This window comes from Spea bombifrons, chromosome 2 (assembly GCF_027358695.1).
Source record: "Spea bombifrons isolate aSpeBom1 chromosome 2, aSpeBom1.2.pri, whole genome shotgun sequence".
NCBI lineage: Eukaryota > Metazoa > Chordata > Amphibia > Anura > Pelobatidae > Spea > Spea bombifrons.
Window position 1 is genome coordinate 44,779,517 of NC_071088.1, and position 16,445 is coordinate 44,795,961.

General features: G+C 39.6%; 1 protein-coding gene across 1 annotated transcript in view; it reads left to right on the plus strand.

The window, feature by feature from the left end:
- Positions 1 to 3,835: 3,835 nt before the first annotated feature.
- Positions 3,836 to 16,445, plus strand: part of ACACA (acetyl-CoA carboxylase alpha) — a 144,644-nt gene continuing 132,034 nt past the window's right edge. The window contains exons 1-2 of the mRNA XM_053457694.1: positions 3,836 to 4,040; positions 7,051 to 7,282. Of these exons, the coding sequence (XP_053313669.1) occupies positions 7,056 to 7,282 (227 nt within the window). The 5' untranslated portion in view covers positions 3,836 to 4,040; positions 7,051 to 7,055. The remainder of the gene's footprint in view (positions 4,041 to 7,050; positions 7,283 to 16,445) is intronic.

Genomic DNA, 16,445 nt, shown 5'->3' on the forward strand with positions numbered 1-16,445 from the left:
TTTCGTGAAGGCACACTCTACCCTCAAATCACAGAACAAGTAATCAGCAACAGGAGCCATGTTACGAAAGAAATCCATTAACCTCCATTCAAGAAAGCTTTCTTTTCTTTACCTCAGACACACTATAGACGCTATTAATTTTTATTGGTTTTCCAGAGGTAGATGTAACAGAATGAACTGAAGGAGAGGATGATATGATCTGAGTAAAGGATGAGGACATTGCCCAGGATGTCCTGCCCATTGTTCCAAGACATACTTCAAACTTGATGGTTAATGAGAAGAAAGATTCAAGATCAGACAGCGGTGTAACACGATCATTAATAAATTTGGAAGGACCCTTCTGAAGAGATGTACACAAGACTTGGTTCAACTCTAATTGGCCAGAGTCTGGAATTCACTAGTGTACTGTCACATACATCTGTCATTCAGCCAGCTATTAGTTGGGTTTCTTCAGCAGCATCTATATGGCCACAGTTTTCACAAAGGTTGTCCTGTGTTCTGTCAAACAGAAAACCTACATACCTACCTAGGGGTTCTCCTACTCGAGACATGGAAAAACTAGCAATGTGTATGGGTGGGGTTAGGGGAGGGAAGTAGGCAGGGAGTGGGCGGGCATAGCTAAAAACTGCTCCCCTTCCCTGGGAGAAAAGAAATTGATATATTTTGGCATAATTTTATTTTAGTACATAATATTTCTAGGGATTCTCTATCATACTTTTTAGTTCCTGGGTCCCTGCATACCGAAGACATCGGCCTCAGCCGCTGACATCATTGCACTTCACAAAAGAGAAGGCTGAGGGGAGCCAGAGCTTGGAGGTTCATGTCAGGCTAATGTAGCATCCACTTTTAATATAGAAATGGGTACTACCAAAATGCTGTCTTTAGTTAAAGTTGATACATTTTATTGTGCCAGCATGGGAGAGTATAGGAAAAGAGACCTGATATCACATAAGCTTTCAAAACCTCAGAGGCCATTTCCAGGCCTGGAATGGCCATCAGGCATCTTCCACAAACCTTTATTGCTTCCAATCTGGTCCAATGGTGCGTGTGTGGCTACATGCTGGATACGTTTAGCTGTGCAGTCCGAGAGTGTAGCAAATGGTCCAGGCCTGGACTGGCCATCTGGCAAACCGGACAAATGACATTTGAAGGCAGCTGGCCTTAAAGTGCCAGGACCACCTAGTCATCCCCAGTAATGCCCTGGCACAGTCACTGGCCATTTACCCACCACTGTTCCTTAAAGGCTACCATTTTATAGACTGTAAAAAGCGTTTTTCATTGACCACTACAGGGTCACTTTTTGTTAGTTGTGACAACTTAATTTCCAAGTACAAGTTACCTTGGTAATGTACTATACTGTAAACTAAACCTTTAGTATGTATGGTGGACATGTGGCAAAATAAGAGATCAAAATATAAAGGAAGATCCATCCTGCTACATATGGATTGGCCTGATATGCCCAAAATAGATTTTGCGGGAATCACACGCATTCTCGTGAATGCAAAGCTAGCCATAGCTAGAGTCTGGAAACAACCCATCATACCCAAATGGCCAGAAATTAAAACACAAGTGATCCATCAGATAAAAAGAGTAATAACTAGGCAAAAATGCCTTCATGACCCAAGATTTGAAACCTGGACAAAATGGTTAGAACGATTATAAACTAACATTTACTGATTTAACTCTCCTCCGCACAATTCCTTGTTCCTTTTTATGTATGTTTCAGTCCAAAGATGAGGATTGAAATTGTTGAAATTATCATAGTGTTTCATACTTTTGTCCACTGGAGGCCCAATAATTTCTAATCACACACATGCCACCCAGTTTTAAGGGCACTCACACAGTTGGTAATTCTGACATGGCAGTGATAATGTTTATACACTTTTTGGACAAAAGTATTGGGACACCTGACCATAACACCAACAGGGACTTTTATGACAGTCTAAATACATAGACATTAATATGTAGTAGGTCCGAGCTTCCACTCTTCTGTGAAAGGCTTTCCACAAGACTTTGGAGTGTTCCTACTGAACTTTTTGCTCATTCATCCAGTAGAGCATTTGTGAGGTCAGACATTGATGTTGGAGAAGGTTTGGTTCGCAATCTCCTTTTCAGTTAATTCCAAAGGTGTTGAGGTCAGGGGCCAGAGGTTGAGGTTAGGGCTCTGTGTGGACCAGTCAAGTTCTTTTACACAAAACTTTCCCAAACTGTTCCCACAAAGTTGGAAGAATACAATTGTCTACAATGCCTTTCTGTGCTTAAGCCTGCTAAGACCGCTTGTTGGATCTAAGGAGTCTAGCCCAAACCCTGAAAAACAGCTCTAGACCATTATCCTTCCTCCACCAAAGTTTGCAGTAGGCAAGCATTTGCCTGGCATCTGACAAACCCAGAATCGTCCATCAGACTTCCAGATGGTGACGCTTGAATTACCACTCCATAGAACAAATTTCCACTGCTCCGGAATCCAGTGGCGATGTGCTTTACACCACTCCAGACGACACTTGGTATTGCGCATTGTGATCTTTAGTTTGTGTGCAGCTGCTCCCCCATTGAAACCCATTTCATGAAGCTTCTGACACACAGTGTGTAACGGTTCCCCAAGAGCTATAGCTAGTCTTGGCCGTTGATTCGTTAGTTCTTCCTTCAGTTTCCCAATAATCACGATAGAATAGATAGGACTTAGTATACAGAGACACAAACAATCCTTTCTTGTTTCAGCAGACGAATCAACGTCCAAGAGTAGCTATAGCTCTTGGGGAACCGTTACACAATGCTTTTGCTGATGTTACTTCCAGAGGCAGTTTGGAACTCTGTAGTAAGTGAGGCTACAGAGGACAGATCTTTTTTACACACTACGCTCTTCAGCACTTGGAAGGCCTGCTCTGTGAGTCTGTGTAGTCTACCGCTGTTGCTACTAGTAGACATGTCCACTTCAAAATAATAGCACTTACAGAGGACCAGGGCAAGTCTAACAGGGCAGAAATTTCACGAACTGACTTGTGGCATAGGTGGCATCTTATGAGCTCTTCCCATTCTATGGCCAATATTTGTCTATGGAGATGACTGGCTGTGTGCTAGATTTTATACACCTGTTAACAATGGGTTTGGCTGAAACCCCAACACTCGATAATTTGGAGGGGTGTGCCAATACTTTTGTCCACATAGTGTAATTAAGTAGCTGCTCATGATTTCTAACTAGGTTGGATGAAATGTCACAAACGAGGATCTGTAATCACGCGTCAACAAAACGTCCAATATAAAGAGAGCTACTAGGAGAACCCAGCAATAATACAACAAGAAAGATCAAATACATTCCTTAGTCTATGAATAAGGAAGGGCCTTCTGAGAATGAAATGTGTCAGGTGTGGCTTTCCTTGTTCTCTCCATCAATTTTATGTTAAAAAGTCGTCCTAAATATTGAAAATCAATAAATTCATTCAATTATTAGAGCACATTATTATTAGTTGAGTGCAAACTCCCTTTCCCAAATGCTGTACATATAAAACACACACATTTTTTTTTTAAGAAATAGTATACATAGATGGGTAGAGAACCAGTGAACTACAAAAACCTGTCTGTCCAACTGGTTCTGTTAGTGAATGGCAGTGAGGGGGCTGTGAATGCATAACACGCTTCGGTATTACGTCACTAGTACAGTTTCAGCCACAGCCTCCTCCTCCTCTTCGCTGAATAGCTACTGGAGGACAAGCCTACTCGCTCGGACCATCCAGATGGGTTACACCCCCCTCTGTTGCTCATTGGTTGCGCCCACTACTCCACAACACGCATTCCAACCAATGAGAACATTAGAACGCGCCGGTTCCTTGGGCGGGGATCGGAGGTGAATGCACTGAGGTAACCCTGATCACACCACTTCTCTGATGTTGCTGTCAAATCGGGGGGCGGAGGGGATTTAATTAGAGGCCGGGCCAGGCGTATGAACCTGAATGAAGACGTTGGCGAGCATCTTTTTATTAAGGATCCACTTTCATTCATAAACCAGTTAGCGCTGAGGGATTCTGCTGGTCTCTAATCATCAGGTGAGCAGGATGCGGCCGCACTGAGCATCCTTACGCGCCGGGATCATTACTATTAGGGATGGCAGGGGATAAGGGACATTTTAGTGTGCCTGAACGAATATTTTGATTGCTTTTCTGCATATTTCCCTTATACAGTAGATAATCGCATAGCAATAAGGCTATATGATCTTTCACTGCGTGGCCTTATTTGCTTGTGTGCGATGACAGTATAGATTCTGTATGTGTTTTGCTCAAGGGGTTAATGCATAGCAATCAGTAGCCAGTTTGTTCTTCGCTGCTTGGAAACAAACAACCCTCCAACTGTCTGTAAGCCATACAAAATCAATAGGAAAGTAGAAAGGAACCCATTCAGTGATCAGGACTAATGTTAATTATTATTATTATTATTATCTTTTATTTATATAGCGCCATGTAATGAATGACATGGAAAAGAGGACAGAGAAGCAAGATTTGGTGTTATATGTTCTTATGCTTTATTTATAAATGGCACACGGTACTTAACATTATTGTAAATAAACATCTAATGTGTACTAGTAGGTGTAGAATCCTGTTTCACAGGAACACGTGTTGCAGCCTCGGCTATAGCAAAGCATGTTTAGAACTTCCTGGATTACTCATCTGCCATCAGGAGGACTGGACCATAGCTTGCATCTTCTGTAATGTTTCTCTGTTTCACCGGTATTTAACCAAACATCACTAAGGACTGTTCTTTTTCCAAATATTCATATCAATCCTTAAAAGTTAAAAACATAGAAAAAAGATATAAAGTTACACTAGCGTTTAGGACCTCAGATGTCTTTTCCTTAAGTGAAGATTAGCTCCTGTGTAACTTTACATCTTTTTGTAAGGTACCAACCCCAACTAAGGACTCTGCTCTTGTGCATGCCTTGAAGTAGCACAGATTGGCTTATGTTTTAAAGTCCCACGTTGACGTAAAACCGAGCATCTCTGTTGTAGAAAAGTCAGGGTGAAGTTGAAATCCTTCCCAAGATTCACTATTTTGCTTAAAATATAATTTGGACCATAGTTGTGCTCTCTTTTCATTTTATAATCCTCAGCTATAATGAAAATGTATTCTACCTGTCTTCAATAAAAAAACACTAGTCTAACCCCTCCAGATGTGCGTGTTCTACCTGTCTCCAGGTAAAAGACATTACTAGTCTAACCCCTCCAGATGTGCGTATTCTACCTGTCTCCAGGTAAAAGACATTACTAGTCTAAGCCCTCCAGATGTGCGTGTTCTACCTGTCTCCAGGTAAAATACATTACTCATCTAACCCCTCCAGATGTGCATGTTCTACCTGTCTCCAGGTAAAAGACATTACTCGTCTAACCCCTCCAGATGTGCGGGTTCTACCTGTCTCCAGGTAAAAGACATTACTAGTCTACATCCTCCAGATGTGTGGGTTCTACCTGTCTCCAGGTAAAAGACATTACTAGTCTAACCCCTCCAGATGTGCGTGTTCTACCTGTCTCCAGGTAAAAGACATTACTCGTCTAACCCCTCCAGATGTGCGTGTTCTACCTGTCTCCAGGTAAAAGACATTACTCGTCTAACCCCTCCAGATGTGCGGGTTCTACCTGTCTCCAGGTAAAAGACATTACTCGTCTAACCCCTCCAGATGTGCTGTTCTGGACCCTACTGACAACAATGAGATCTTTGTTTCAAAGTATCCTCTACAAACTAAAAAAAAATATGGAAGGTATTATACGTTTCTCTGATATTGCGGGTTGCTTTGAAATGACCATATATTTCACAATAATAGGGTGTCAATTTCAGTACCATATTCACCTGAGAATACATATTTTAGCACTGTATTTGTTTTAATGTAACTAATGTGGGTAAATAATGTTTTGGTATGGTTAGTGGAAGCTCTTACATTTATTCAGTGGAAGCTGAAGCTCTAACTTTATTAGGAAACCCCATGCCAGGCAGACCAGTATGGTCATTAATCATCATAATGGGCATTACATGCTAATTTTGACTGATAGGGACACATCTGTATATAAACTGAAGATGGCTCTACGACCAAACTCGAGTTGTGCACCTTGGAGAGTAACTGTGCAATTAATCAATGCAGGCAGAAGAACAGATACACACTTTGTGCTCAGGGCAAGAAACTGGTTCTTATGAAGTTTCAAACATAGACAGTAACCATAGAGCTGGACACTGAAGCCTTAAAAAAACTGGACTTTCCAGTTCATAACCAGACAGTTGGAAAAGTCTTTCACTAAATCTCACAGAAGTCCGTTAAGATGTACAGAACTATGCAGAGAATTCCAAAACCTTTCTGACAATCACATGATACATTTTTTTGTATAAAGTTTTACTTTTTTTCTGGGATCAGTGAACCCTGAAAAAAAAAACAAAAAAAAGCCTTCATTGATTTGATATATTCGTTTATAACATATCAATTGTGCTAAAATGTAATGATATTTACATATTAAGCTATATCTAGGATTTACAGAAAAGGTGTTTTAAATCAAATCTACCCGAAATGATTTGTTTGTGGGTAGGAGAGAGCTGTTGACTAGGCTTGCCTCTCAGGTTCAATGGGCAAGGAATTTAGTGGCTCAAAACCCATTTGGTAGACAACACACTATTCAGACTTGTCTAACATGCATAGGACCCCATACAAGGAACACACAAAAAGGATGTAAATTCTGCCCGAGTCTGCAATAGACATTTTGATGACTTTATATTAAATCACAAAGCCCACAGAAGACATGGAAAAATCTGATTGTGGCCCAACTATTGCAAATCGATGGCCCCGCTCCAGCCCTCCAAAGCTTGTGACCTGGATAACATCATAGTCAGCACCCATACAGGTGGCGTAAGACAGCCAAAGGACAGGACTGGACATTTAGTCAACCCAACGCTGCGTTCACAAGTACTTAGTTTGCCTTATGTTTATGTCAGTTCTATTGTTAGTATTAATTCTCTAGTGCTTGTATTATTCCACTGCGTGAAAGATTGCTTATATGATCTTTATTTTCTGTTATTTCCTAGAAAAAATGGAGGAAACTTCACCGAATCCAAAGTTGCTTGACTTGAATCAACACTCTCGTTTCATTATTGGTTCAGTGTCAGAGGACAACTCAGAAGATGAATTTAGTTCATTGGTTAAAGTGGACCTTCTGGAGGATAAAGAGAGATCTTCATCTCCAGCATCTGTGTCTTCAGATACTCTTTCTGACATGGGACTAGCAAACTACCAAGAGAACTCTGCTCTACAAATGAGGTATTCCTTTCACTGATGCCCTAAAATAGCAAAAAAATGTATGTTGTGTTTGATACAAGATTTATAGAAATGTAGACTTTGCCTGCAGCTAATAATTGTTTGTTCCATCTAGTCTACCCATTTTTCGAGCTGTAAAGATTCAAACCTTAATCATCCCTTGATCTTGTCTCAGAATCAGGATAGCTTTATGTTTACCCCATGCATGTTTCAATTTACTCGCTATATAAACCTCTACCGCTTCTGCTAGGATGCAATTAATTACCACCCTGCCAGTAAAGAGAGCACAATTTCAATTATATGGAAATTATACTTCAATATAATTCCTTTTGCTTTCTCTGATTTCTTCACCGCTACTAAAACAGGGGTATGATACCAAGGGGATGCTGGTACATTAGTGATCCAAAGCTCATTAGCAGATACTATGCACAGTGCTCAAAATCCACTCACTTACAATGGGTCTGGATGGGTCCATTGGTAAGGGGGTCCATTGGATGGGTCCATTAGTGAGGGGGGACTGGCATATGGGTGGATCAGTGGGGGAGGCACAGGACAGCTGCCCCACCAAGAATTGGAACATTCCTGGAATAACTAGGTAAGTTCTTAGTTTGGAACTTCTTTTACCTTTTCCCTCTTAGTAGAGAATGTATATTAAAGTAGTTACAGAGTCCTTTAATGTGCATTCTACATTGGTGAAACTGTATGGAACATTAAATGGTCCATTGTTTTGTGTGCTTGTTTACTAGAGTGCAAAATGTGTGCTGGTAGAATAAAAAGCACTCGCATTGATGAGATTGACTCTGCATCCAAAGAGGCTGAAGGCACAAACAGTTCTTTGGTGTAGGCTGTTTCGCCATCAAAATTCAATTGTCATACTAGCTATGTTTCATAAATCTAAAAATGTTAAATTGCCAAAGAGGGACATGTTTATCTGACGTTATCAAGAATTTTCATAGGTCACTGTGACCCGCTGGATGTACCAAGTAAAGTATTTAGAAAGTCGATAATGTTTCATTTACACAGTTTACTTTGTAGGCACAATATTTTCTGTTGATGTACACAATATTTGCCACACATTTTGGGCTTCTATAAAAGTGCGCTATGGGTTGATGAGGGATAATGGAATTTGGCGCTCAGAGCACTGCAACATTGAGATATTAGTGCTTTGTCAAGTTAATTATTTAACAGAGTTAACTCGGTAATTTATTTTGAATATCAAGTTTCTCCTTTATTATGTTTCAACGTTTTGTTTTCATTACAATCATGAACAAAAATAAGGGTGGTACCTTTGTAAAACAGAATACACACGTTGGATCAATAATATCTTATATAAGTCCATATTTGGGACGGCCATTGGGTTGAAGAGTCTTGAGTAGTGTGTGGAGGCCCGTTGTAGAGCAGAACCTTGTCTTGTATCTTAGTCAGCAGTTCCTCCTTTTTAATGATATCGGCATCCAGGGTTGTAAACAGGATGAGTTGACAGTGGTTTCTTGGGACGGCCATTGGGTTAAGAGTCTTGAGTAGTGTGTGGAGGCCCGTTGTAGAGCAGAACCTTGTCTTGTATCTTAGTCAGCAGTTCCTCCTTTTTAATGATATCGGCATCCAGGGTTGTAAACAGGATGAGTTGACAGTGGTTTCTTGGGACGGCCATTGGGTTGAAGAGTCTTGAGTAGTGTGTGGAGCCCCATTGTAGAGCAGAACCTTTTCTTGTATCTTAGTCAGTAGTTCCTCCTTTTTTATGATATTAGCACCCAGGGTTGTTAACAGGATGAGTTGACAGTGGTTTCTTGGCTTCCAGAGGAATGCATCTGTTCTGCATGCGCTAAAGTCCAGTTCTTCTGACTGACTTGGTATGTCAGAGAACTCACAGCATCCGAAATGTTTCTCATGCAATAACTATGGTTTAAGAATGAATGTTCTTTAGTCATCTCATGGCAATGCACTACTTGAGAGAGATGAAGACACAAAGGGGTTTATTCACGAAGGCTAGAGTGTCTTAGTTTTAACTATCTCACTTAAACATTTGTTATGAAGGGCCAAAACCAACAATTTTCTCCACATGCATAATTCAATGTCTAAAGAGGCTTTGAAGAAATGTCACTTATTTAACAGTGCATTCTACAGGGCCAGCCAAGCCCTTCCTACAGCAGAATGTTACATGACTCCGCAGTGTGTGTGAGTAGTTGGAAAGAAAGCTGCAGGTGAGATAGAGGGGTTGAGGGAGTATGTATGTATGTATGTATGTTAGAGTGTATGTGTAAGTGTGTGTTAGCATGAACGTATGTGTGTGAGAGGAAGTGTGTAGGCATGTGTTAGCATGAATATGTATGTGCCAGTGTGTGTACAACATATTACATATTTAAGTCTGTTAACATATGTTCCAGAAATGACGTACACCACAGACAGTACAAGGTTTGCCATAGAAGCATCACATAGTACCGGCTGAATAATGATGCATTCTGTAACATTCTTTGAAAGTTATTCTGTTTAGCAGGATTTTATGAAATGTTTTATTTCATTGGGCAGTGTTATTGACATAAGTGAAGACCTCTGCAGCTTTTTATCTAGAAATCCGAAAATGTTGGGAAATCGTTTAACTTGATATATTTGTCTAAAGTGGCCTGATTGCTGAGAAAGGGAATGATGCAAGACAATAGTGTAAAAGTTACCGTAGTGCCCCAGACAGTAGCTTTGCATAACTGTTTGCAGATATGTCTGCTGACCTTCATCTTATCAATGAATGTGCTAACACAAAACACCTAAAAAAAGATTCCTGAGCACATTTTAGTAAGTTTAAAGGACATTGTCCCTTAGATAAAACTGATCATTTTAGGGTGGGATAGATAAATAGGCAAGCATTGGAAAAGAGTGAAAGAATAAAAATACATAGATATGTTAAAGGGACAGTCTGGTGTCCCATACAGCCCCATAGATTAGGCAAAATACGCTTTGTAAAATGTAAATGCATGTCAATTGAAGCAAAAATGCTGAAAAATACTGCAATGTTTTATTATAAATTAAAGTTTATTGAAGGTTTTTTTTTACAGAATATAATAGAACCAAATAAGGACGGAAAATAAAAAACAAAAAATGGAATCATATATAAACATAATGCGGCCATACAAAAGGCATCACATAAAGATTGCCAAGATTGCAACTGTAGACAAGCCATGTGATATAATCTCCTCCAATGCATGCTAGTTAAGAAAGAAATATATATTAGGAGAAGGAAGGGGAGGAAAGACAAATTGAGAGTATGGGGGGGCGATCCCAGGAGGCACTCGAAACTGTTGAGAGAGGCGAACTGAGTCCAGGCAAACCAAGTTGTCAAATGAAAACCAAGTCATCAAATGACCCGCGTATTTGCTTGTTTAACCAATTCCGCTATCTCTCTATCCTCCACTCTGCGTACCTAATCTCTAACGGAAGGGGTCCTGTTAGTTTTCCAATACAGAGGTATCACACATTTTGCAATGTTAAGGAGGTGAATTGTAAGGGAGCTCTTATAGACCGACAAAGCCAAGGAGGTATAATGGAGGAGCAGGTGGATCATCAACCACCCGTGCAATCGTGGAGGGAACCACCTCCCAAAATGGCCACACAAGCTCACACTCCCACCACATGTGAAGCAAAGAGCCATCCATCTTCTGACAGCGCTAACATCACTTCAATGTTTTAATATTTTTATCACAACATATAGCTCATTTTATATTCCTGTAGAATTGTAGAATTTTGACATCAATATAAGACCTAAAAATAGGTGCCTGCACTAAAAATAAATATGACTGCCTGGCTCCTTGAGTATTCCCAGAACTGCTTTAGTGGTTCATTTTTTAAAAAAATCATGTATGGGGCTTGCTTTAAAGGCTTAATTTAGTCATACATGGATATATACATATATCAAAATTGTGTGTCAGGGGTCATTTTACTACTATGATGCAGATGCTGCTTGAGGTTACTAAAGTTCACGGTTTGCCCCCCCCCCCTTTTCTAAACTTAAAGCCATTAAAAGAAGAGAGAATAAAGAAAAAAAAAACACGGCTTTGCCTGAATGAAACTGCCAGGCACAGTTTGGTCACCTCATGTCGTCTAGCCAAACACAGGCGTTATCCTGATCACGCTGGCTGTGTAGGTGGGACTTGGTTTCTGCACGAGCGGAGAGTACAAAAGGCGTGCTGTTACTCTTCTTACGTCTCAATGACTGAAGCACATCTGATCACGTGTTCATGTGCTTCTAGTAAGGATTACTTGAGGGGCTGAGGATAACATCCAGTTTTTCTGGTTGGAATACTTATTTGAAGAGCAGTTTATTTAAATACATACTAGAAAGAAACATATTTAGCTTTAATGTACAAAATTTGAAAAACAAATAATAAAAAAATAATCATAAAAAGGAACACCGGCACTCCAGGAAGATATCTTTTATTTGGATGCTTGATCCCATTATATATATATATATATATATATATATATATATATATATATATATATATATATATATCTATCTATCTATATATATAAATATGATGTAGAAAAAAATATATCCAAAATTACACAGAAAATAGAGTACAATGAATATCATACCAGCCACAGAAAAAGAGAGAGAGCTTAAATTACATAGTATCAAATAGTTAGTATTTAGGAAGGATGATTATTATTATTATCATCTTTTATTTATATAGCTCCAACAATTTACGCAGCCCTTAATGCAATAAATACATTCAAGGGGTATGACATGACGGGAACTGACAGACAAACCGATACATTAGGTGGAGAGGGCCCTGCTCGCAAGCTTACAATCTTGAGGGAATGGGGTGACAAACATAAGGCACATAGAAAGGGTGATGGTTGTATCAGTGACAGGGAAGTTCTGGCATTTAAGATGGTTTTCTTCTATGAAGAAGTGAGTTTTGAGATGTTACTTGAATGTTGGAAGGGAGGGTGAGTGCTAAAGGCTGGGTGGAAGTAGATTCCAGAGATATGTGGCAGCTCGAGTGAAATCTTGCAGACGGGAAAAGGAAGAGGTGATAAGTGAGGAGGAGAATCTTAGCCCATGGAAAGAACGTAAGGATCGAGTAGGAGAGTATTTGCTTATGAGGGCAGAAATGTACGGGGGACCTTATATGTTAGTACCAGGATTTTAAATGTAATTCTAAAGGTAATTGGGAGCCAGTGATTTCACAGAGGGGGGAAGCAGAAGAGGAGCGGCATGCAAGGAAGATAAGCAGAGGAGAGAGTCAAGACAGTGGAATGCCAACCAGTAGAGTGTTGCAGTAGTCAAGACGGGAAACGATAAGTAAATGAACCAGAGTTCAGAAGGCACCCCCTGGGAATAAAATAGGAATGTTGGAGCAGAGGTCATTGACAGGTAGAATAAGATAATTTCTTTTAATGAGCAGGCATTATGCAGAGTGGAAAGGTGAAACTGCTTGGGTAAACAGTAGTGCAAATGACGATCAGACCCACATCTTCAGTGCAAAAGGCTAGCTGATAGAGTTATGTAGAGAATTAGCATGTAAGGAAATACTTGAACACTTGTCTTATCACCATAGCAACGTGCCTCCCAACTGTCCAGCTTTACGAGTTCTACCTCTGGGAATCTGGAACCTGAATAAGGGCCGGAATGCCTCTGTTGCATTTGTTTCAGAGGCCACTTTTCTAGGGGGTGTATCTAAAAATAAGTTTAAAAAAGATAAAGTTCCGATACTGTGGGGAAGGCCTCTTTTCTATTTCAGCATGACTGCGCCCCAGTGCACAAAGCAAGGCCCATGGTTAGATGAGTTCGGTGCGGAAGAACTTGAGTGGCCCTCACAGAGCCCTGACCTCAACCCCATCGAACACCTTTGGGATGAACTGGAACGGAGATGCGAGGCCTTCTCGTCCAACATCAGAGCCTGACCTCACAAATGGTGTACTGGATGAATGGGCAAATATTTCCACAGAAACACTCCAAAATCTTGCAGAAAGCCTTCCCAGAAGAGTGGAAGCTGTTATAACTGCAAGGGGGGGGGGGGTCAGCTACATATAAAACAAGAAGGTCAGAGGTTTAGATGTAATGTAAGAAACGTTTACTTTACTGAGAAGGTGGTAGATACATGGAACAGCCTACCAGCAGAAGTGGTAGAGGCTAATACAGAGAGGAAATTTGTACACGTGTGGGATAGGTATTAAGCTAATCTAAGACAAGACCAAGGAGCGAGTAAGGTCAGAGTCTTTACATCATGAAAAATGAGCCGACTAGATGGACCGAATGGCTCTTAACATAAATGGGACACGTATATAGTACACGTGTATTTATAGTACTAAATATTTGAATGTTCTTCATCATTTATGCTTATCTCTGTTTGCATTTGTATTATTAGGAGACCCACAACCTTTGGAAAACAAGTCACAAGGTACACGTGGCTTGCATCGCTTGTGATCAATAATGGCGTTACTGCTCGTATAGTAATCATTTAACTATAGGCCATAACCTTGTGGTTCTGCTTGATTTTTTTAGTATTTGTTTTAGCCCTATGCCCTAGATACAGTGAATAGAAATTAGCGCATCCCTGGGATATGTTTATCTGCCTTGCAGTAGCTGCTGCCACATGGTTACTCTCCCTTAAGGGTGTGTGGGGCTGGATGCCAAAGGTGAAACGCTGAAGCAATAACCATTCTGTTATAATTCTCTAGCATGCCGAAATCACACACAGTGGAGGCTTGTGCAGTCATATAGTTTTTTTTTACTCTTCCTGGTTATTTCACTGCTGGAAATACTGTTAACGAGTCAGAAAACCAGCCCTCTAAATATACTGAGAAGTCTCTATACAGAACACTATGAGTGATCCCAAAGATGATTCCTCTGGAATTAAATATCATTTATTTTGGAGGTAGGATGTTTTTAATGGCCAATTTTAGAAAGGAAGAAAAAAAAAAAAGTATTTTTGTATGCATTGTCTAATTGCACGAATTGTCTAATTGCACGAATGTGATCACAGACGCAACAAAAATGCTGAAACTGCTTGCTTCTTTAAGGGGTTGCAAAGAGCTATAATGTGTAGCTTGTGCACTGATTAGGAAGGAGTTGGCTAACTCCATTTCATTGGACCTGGAGTTGAGTTCAGCTGCTGCTTGTTTTAGCAAAAACCTCTAATACGTTTAGAAATTATTTCCCATGAACTAAAAATACTTTAGCACAATTTAATATTATGTACCTGGTCACATGGCTATATATATATATAAAATTGTATTTTAAGAAGCACATTTAAAGAGTTAGGAGTTAAGTAATAGATATACTAAGCATTGTGCTACTTGCTGGAGAGCTGCATTCGTTCCTTTCCTTTGATGTGCATTACAGGTGTGATTTGGTCTACATGAATAAATCATGATTTTTCAAATAAAATATATACTTTTTTTTTTTAGGAGCAAATAGTACGCATTTGCAGAAGAACACAATATTTAAAGATTAACATTTTTTTGATGCAATTAAGCCATTACATGACAATGTAAATATTTTGCCATTAGACTTCTGTAGCCGCTCAGTGCTCTAATTCTATGTTCTATATCGACCTATACGCACCGTAAATATATCTTAACTGTGTAATTAGTCAGCTTACCTGGGTAGCCCTGGTTTTTTTTGTCCAGGGATTAGTTGAATGACCTCCACATCACGTTGATTGAAAATCTAAGTCCTCCACTCTCTAAAGTGTAACGAAAGTGGCTAGAAGTTTGAAATGGTGATCATAGGCCTATATGCATTACTGGAGCATTGTAAGCAGTCTTATACAAACCCACATTATGTATGATTTAATAATGTTTTTTATATGATTGTATGTATGGCTTACTACTTGGCATTGCTTGCTTTTAAACTGAGTTGTTTTGCTGTTTACTGCATTAAAATATATATTGTGTATGACGTATATTTTATAAATGTCGGTTCAATTGGTTAGGGAGTGTGTTTGTGTTTACCTGGTTTATTATTTTTACCCTTGTATATCATATATAAAATCAGAATTTATGCAATTAAATGGGAAAAAATTGCAAATATCGCATTCATCAATGAACTGTAATGATGTGTAGCCCTGCAGCATGTAAATTTCATACATAAACATAAAACGTACTTTAATATGCATTTGTGTTGGATAAGGCTGTTGGGGGACTGCCCCTTTAAAAGGGACAGCGTAATGTCCCATGCATGCTCTTCAACAAAGTATGCATATTAAAGCACATTGTAAGTGGTGCCTGGCTGGGGTGGGCTTCGTTTTTTCTGTGTTTTCTCTCTTTCGCCTTATGTACTTTGTAAATGGCTTCAGAAAGCCCAGTTAGTTGTTCACCTTTAGAAGTCAAATCTATTTGGTCAGAAAACGTTTCCATTGGTGATATTTGTTCGCTAGTAGACATATAAAAAAAGGGAATATGATGGCGCTATATAAAAACGATAAATAATAATAATGTGGCTATTGAATGAAAGCACAAATTTAGCTTTTTTATACAATGAACAGTCGTGTCTTGTGCTGTATAGTACCCACCGGCTTCATATTTGAGCCATTAGAACCATCAAAGGGAATTTTTATTTAAAACTTATTTATTTATTTTAAAGAAGCTTCATGAAGAAAGTATTTTTCTTCGGGTTTCAAATAGTTTATTGTAGGCAGTGATGTAGGCACTAAAATCAAGCACCCCACTAATTATGTTCTATGACTAACGAAGTCCGAGACATTTAATGGCATTATTATTAGGATATTGCTATTTTTTTTTGTCTATATTGTTTTTGCATTCATCCCAAGCACCCTGTTTCTTGCAGGACAGTCCCATGTAACAAATGTGCAAGCCTGCAACAACATGGGAAAAGCTTAAGGCCACGACAAAAGTCAGGTCCAGTGCTTTGAGCCACTATGTGGGCTAAACCAAGTTACTATATACACAGAAGTCCCTTTGTGCTTCCAAGAGGGCGCCATGAGAACCGTCTGCTCCTGACTGTGCCCTGGCCTTTATACTTACACAGAATATGTAGCACAGTTTCTGAACTCTAAACATAAAATAAGGATAGAAGTTGTAGTATGAGAAAAGTCTACCACATGAACAAGTAATCTACTTGTCATAATCAAGACGTCATAATCAAGGCTCGTTAAACCAGGCCCAAGCCAGAGTATGTCCTGCCAAGTCAAGTGGCTGTGGGACAGTG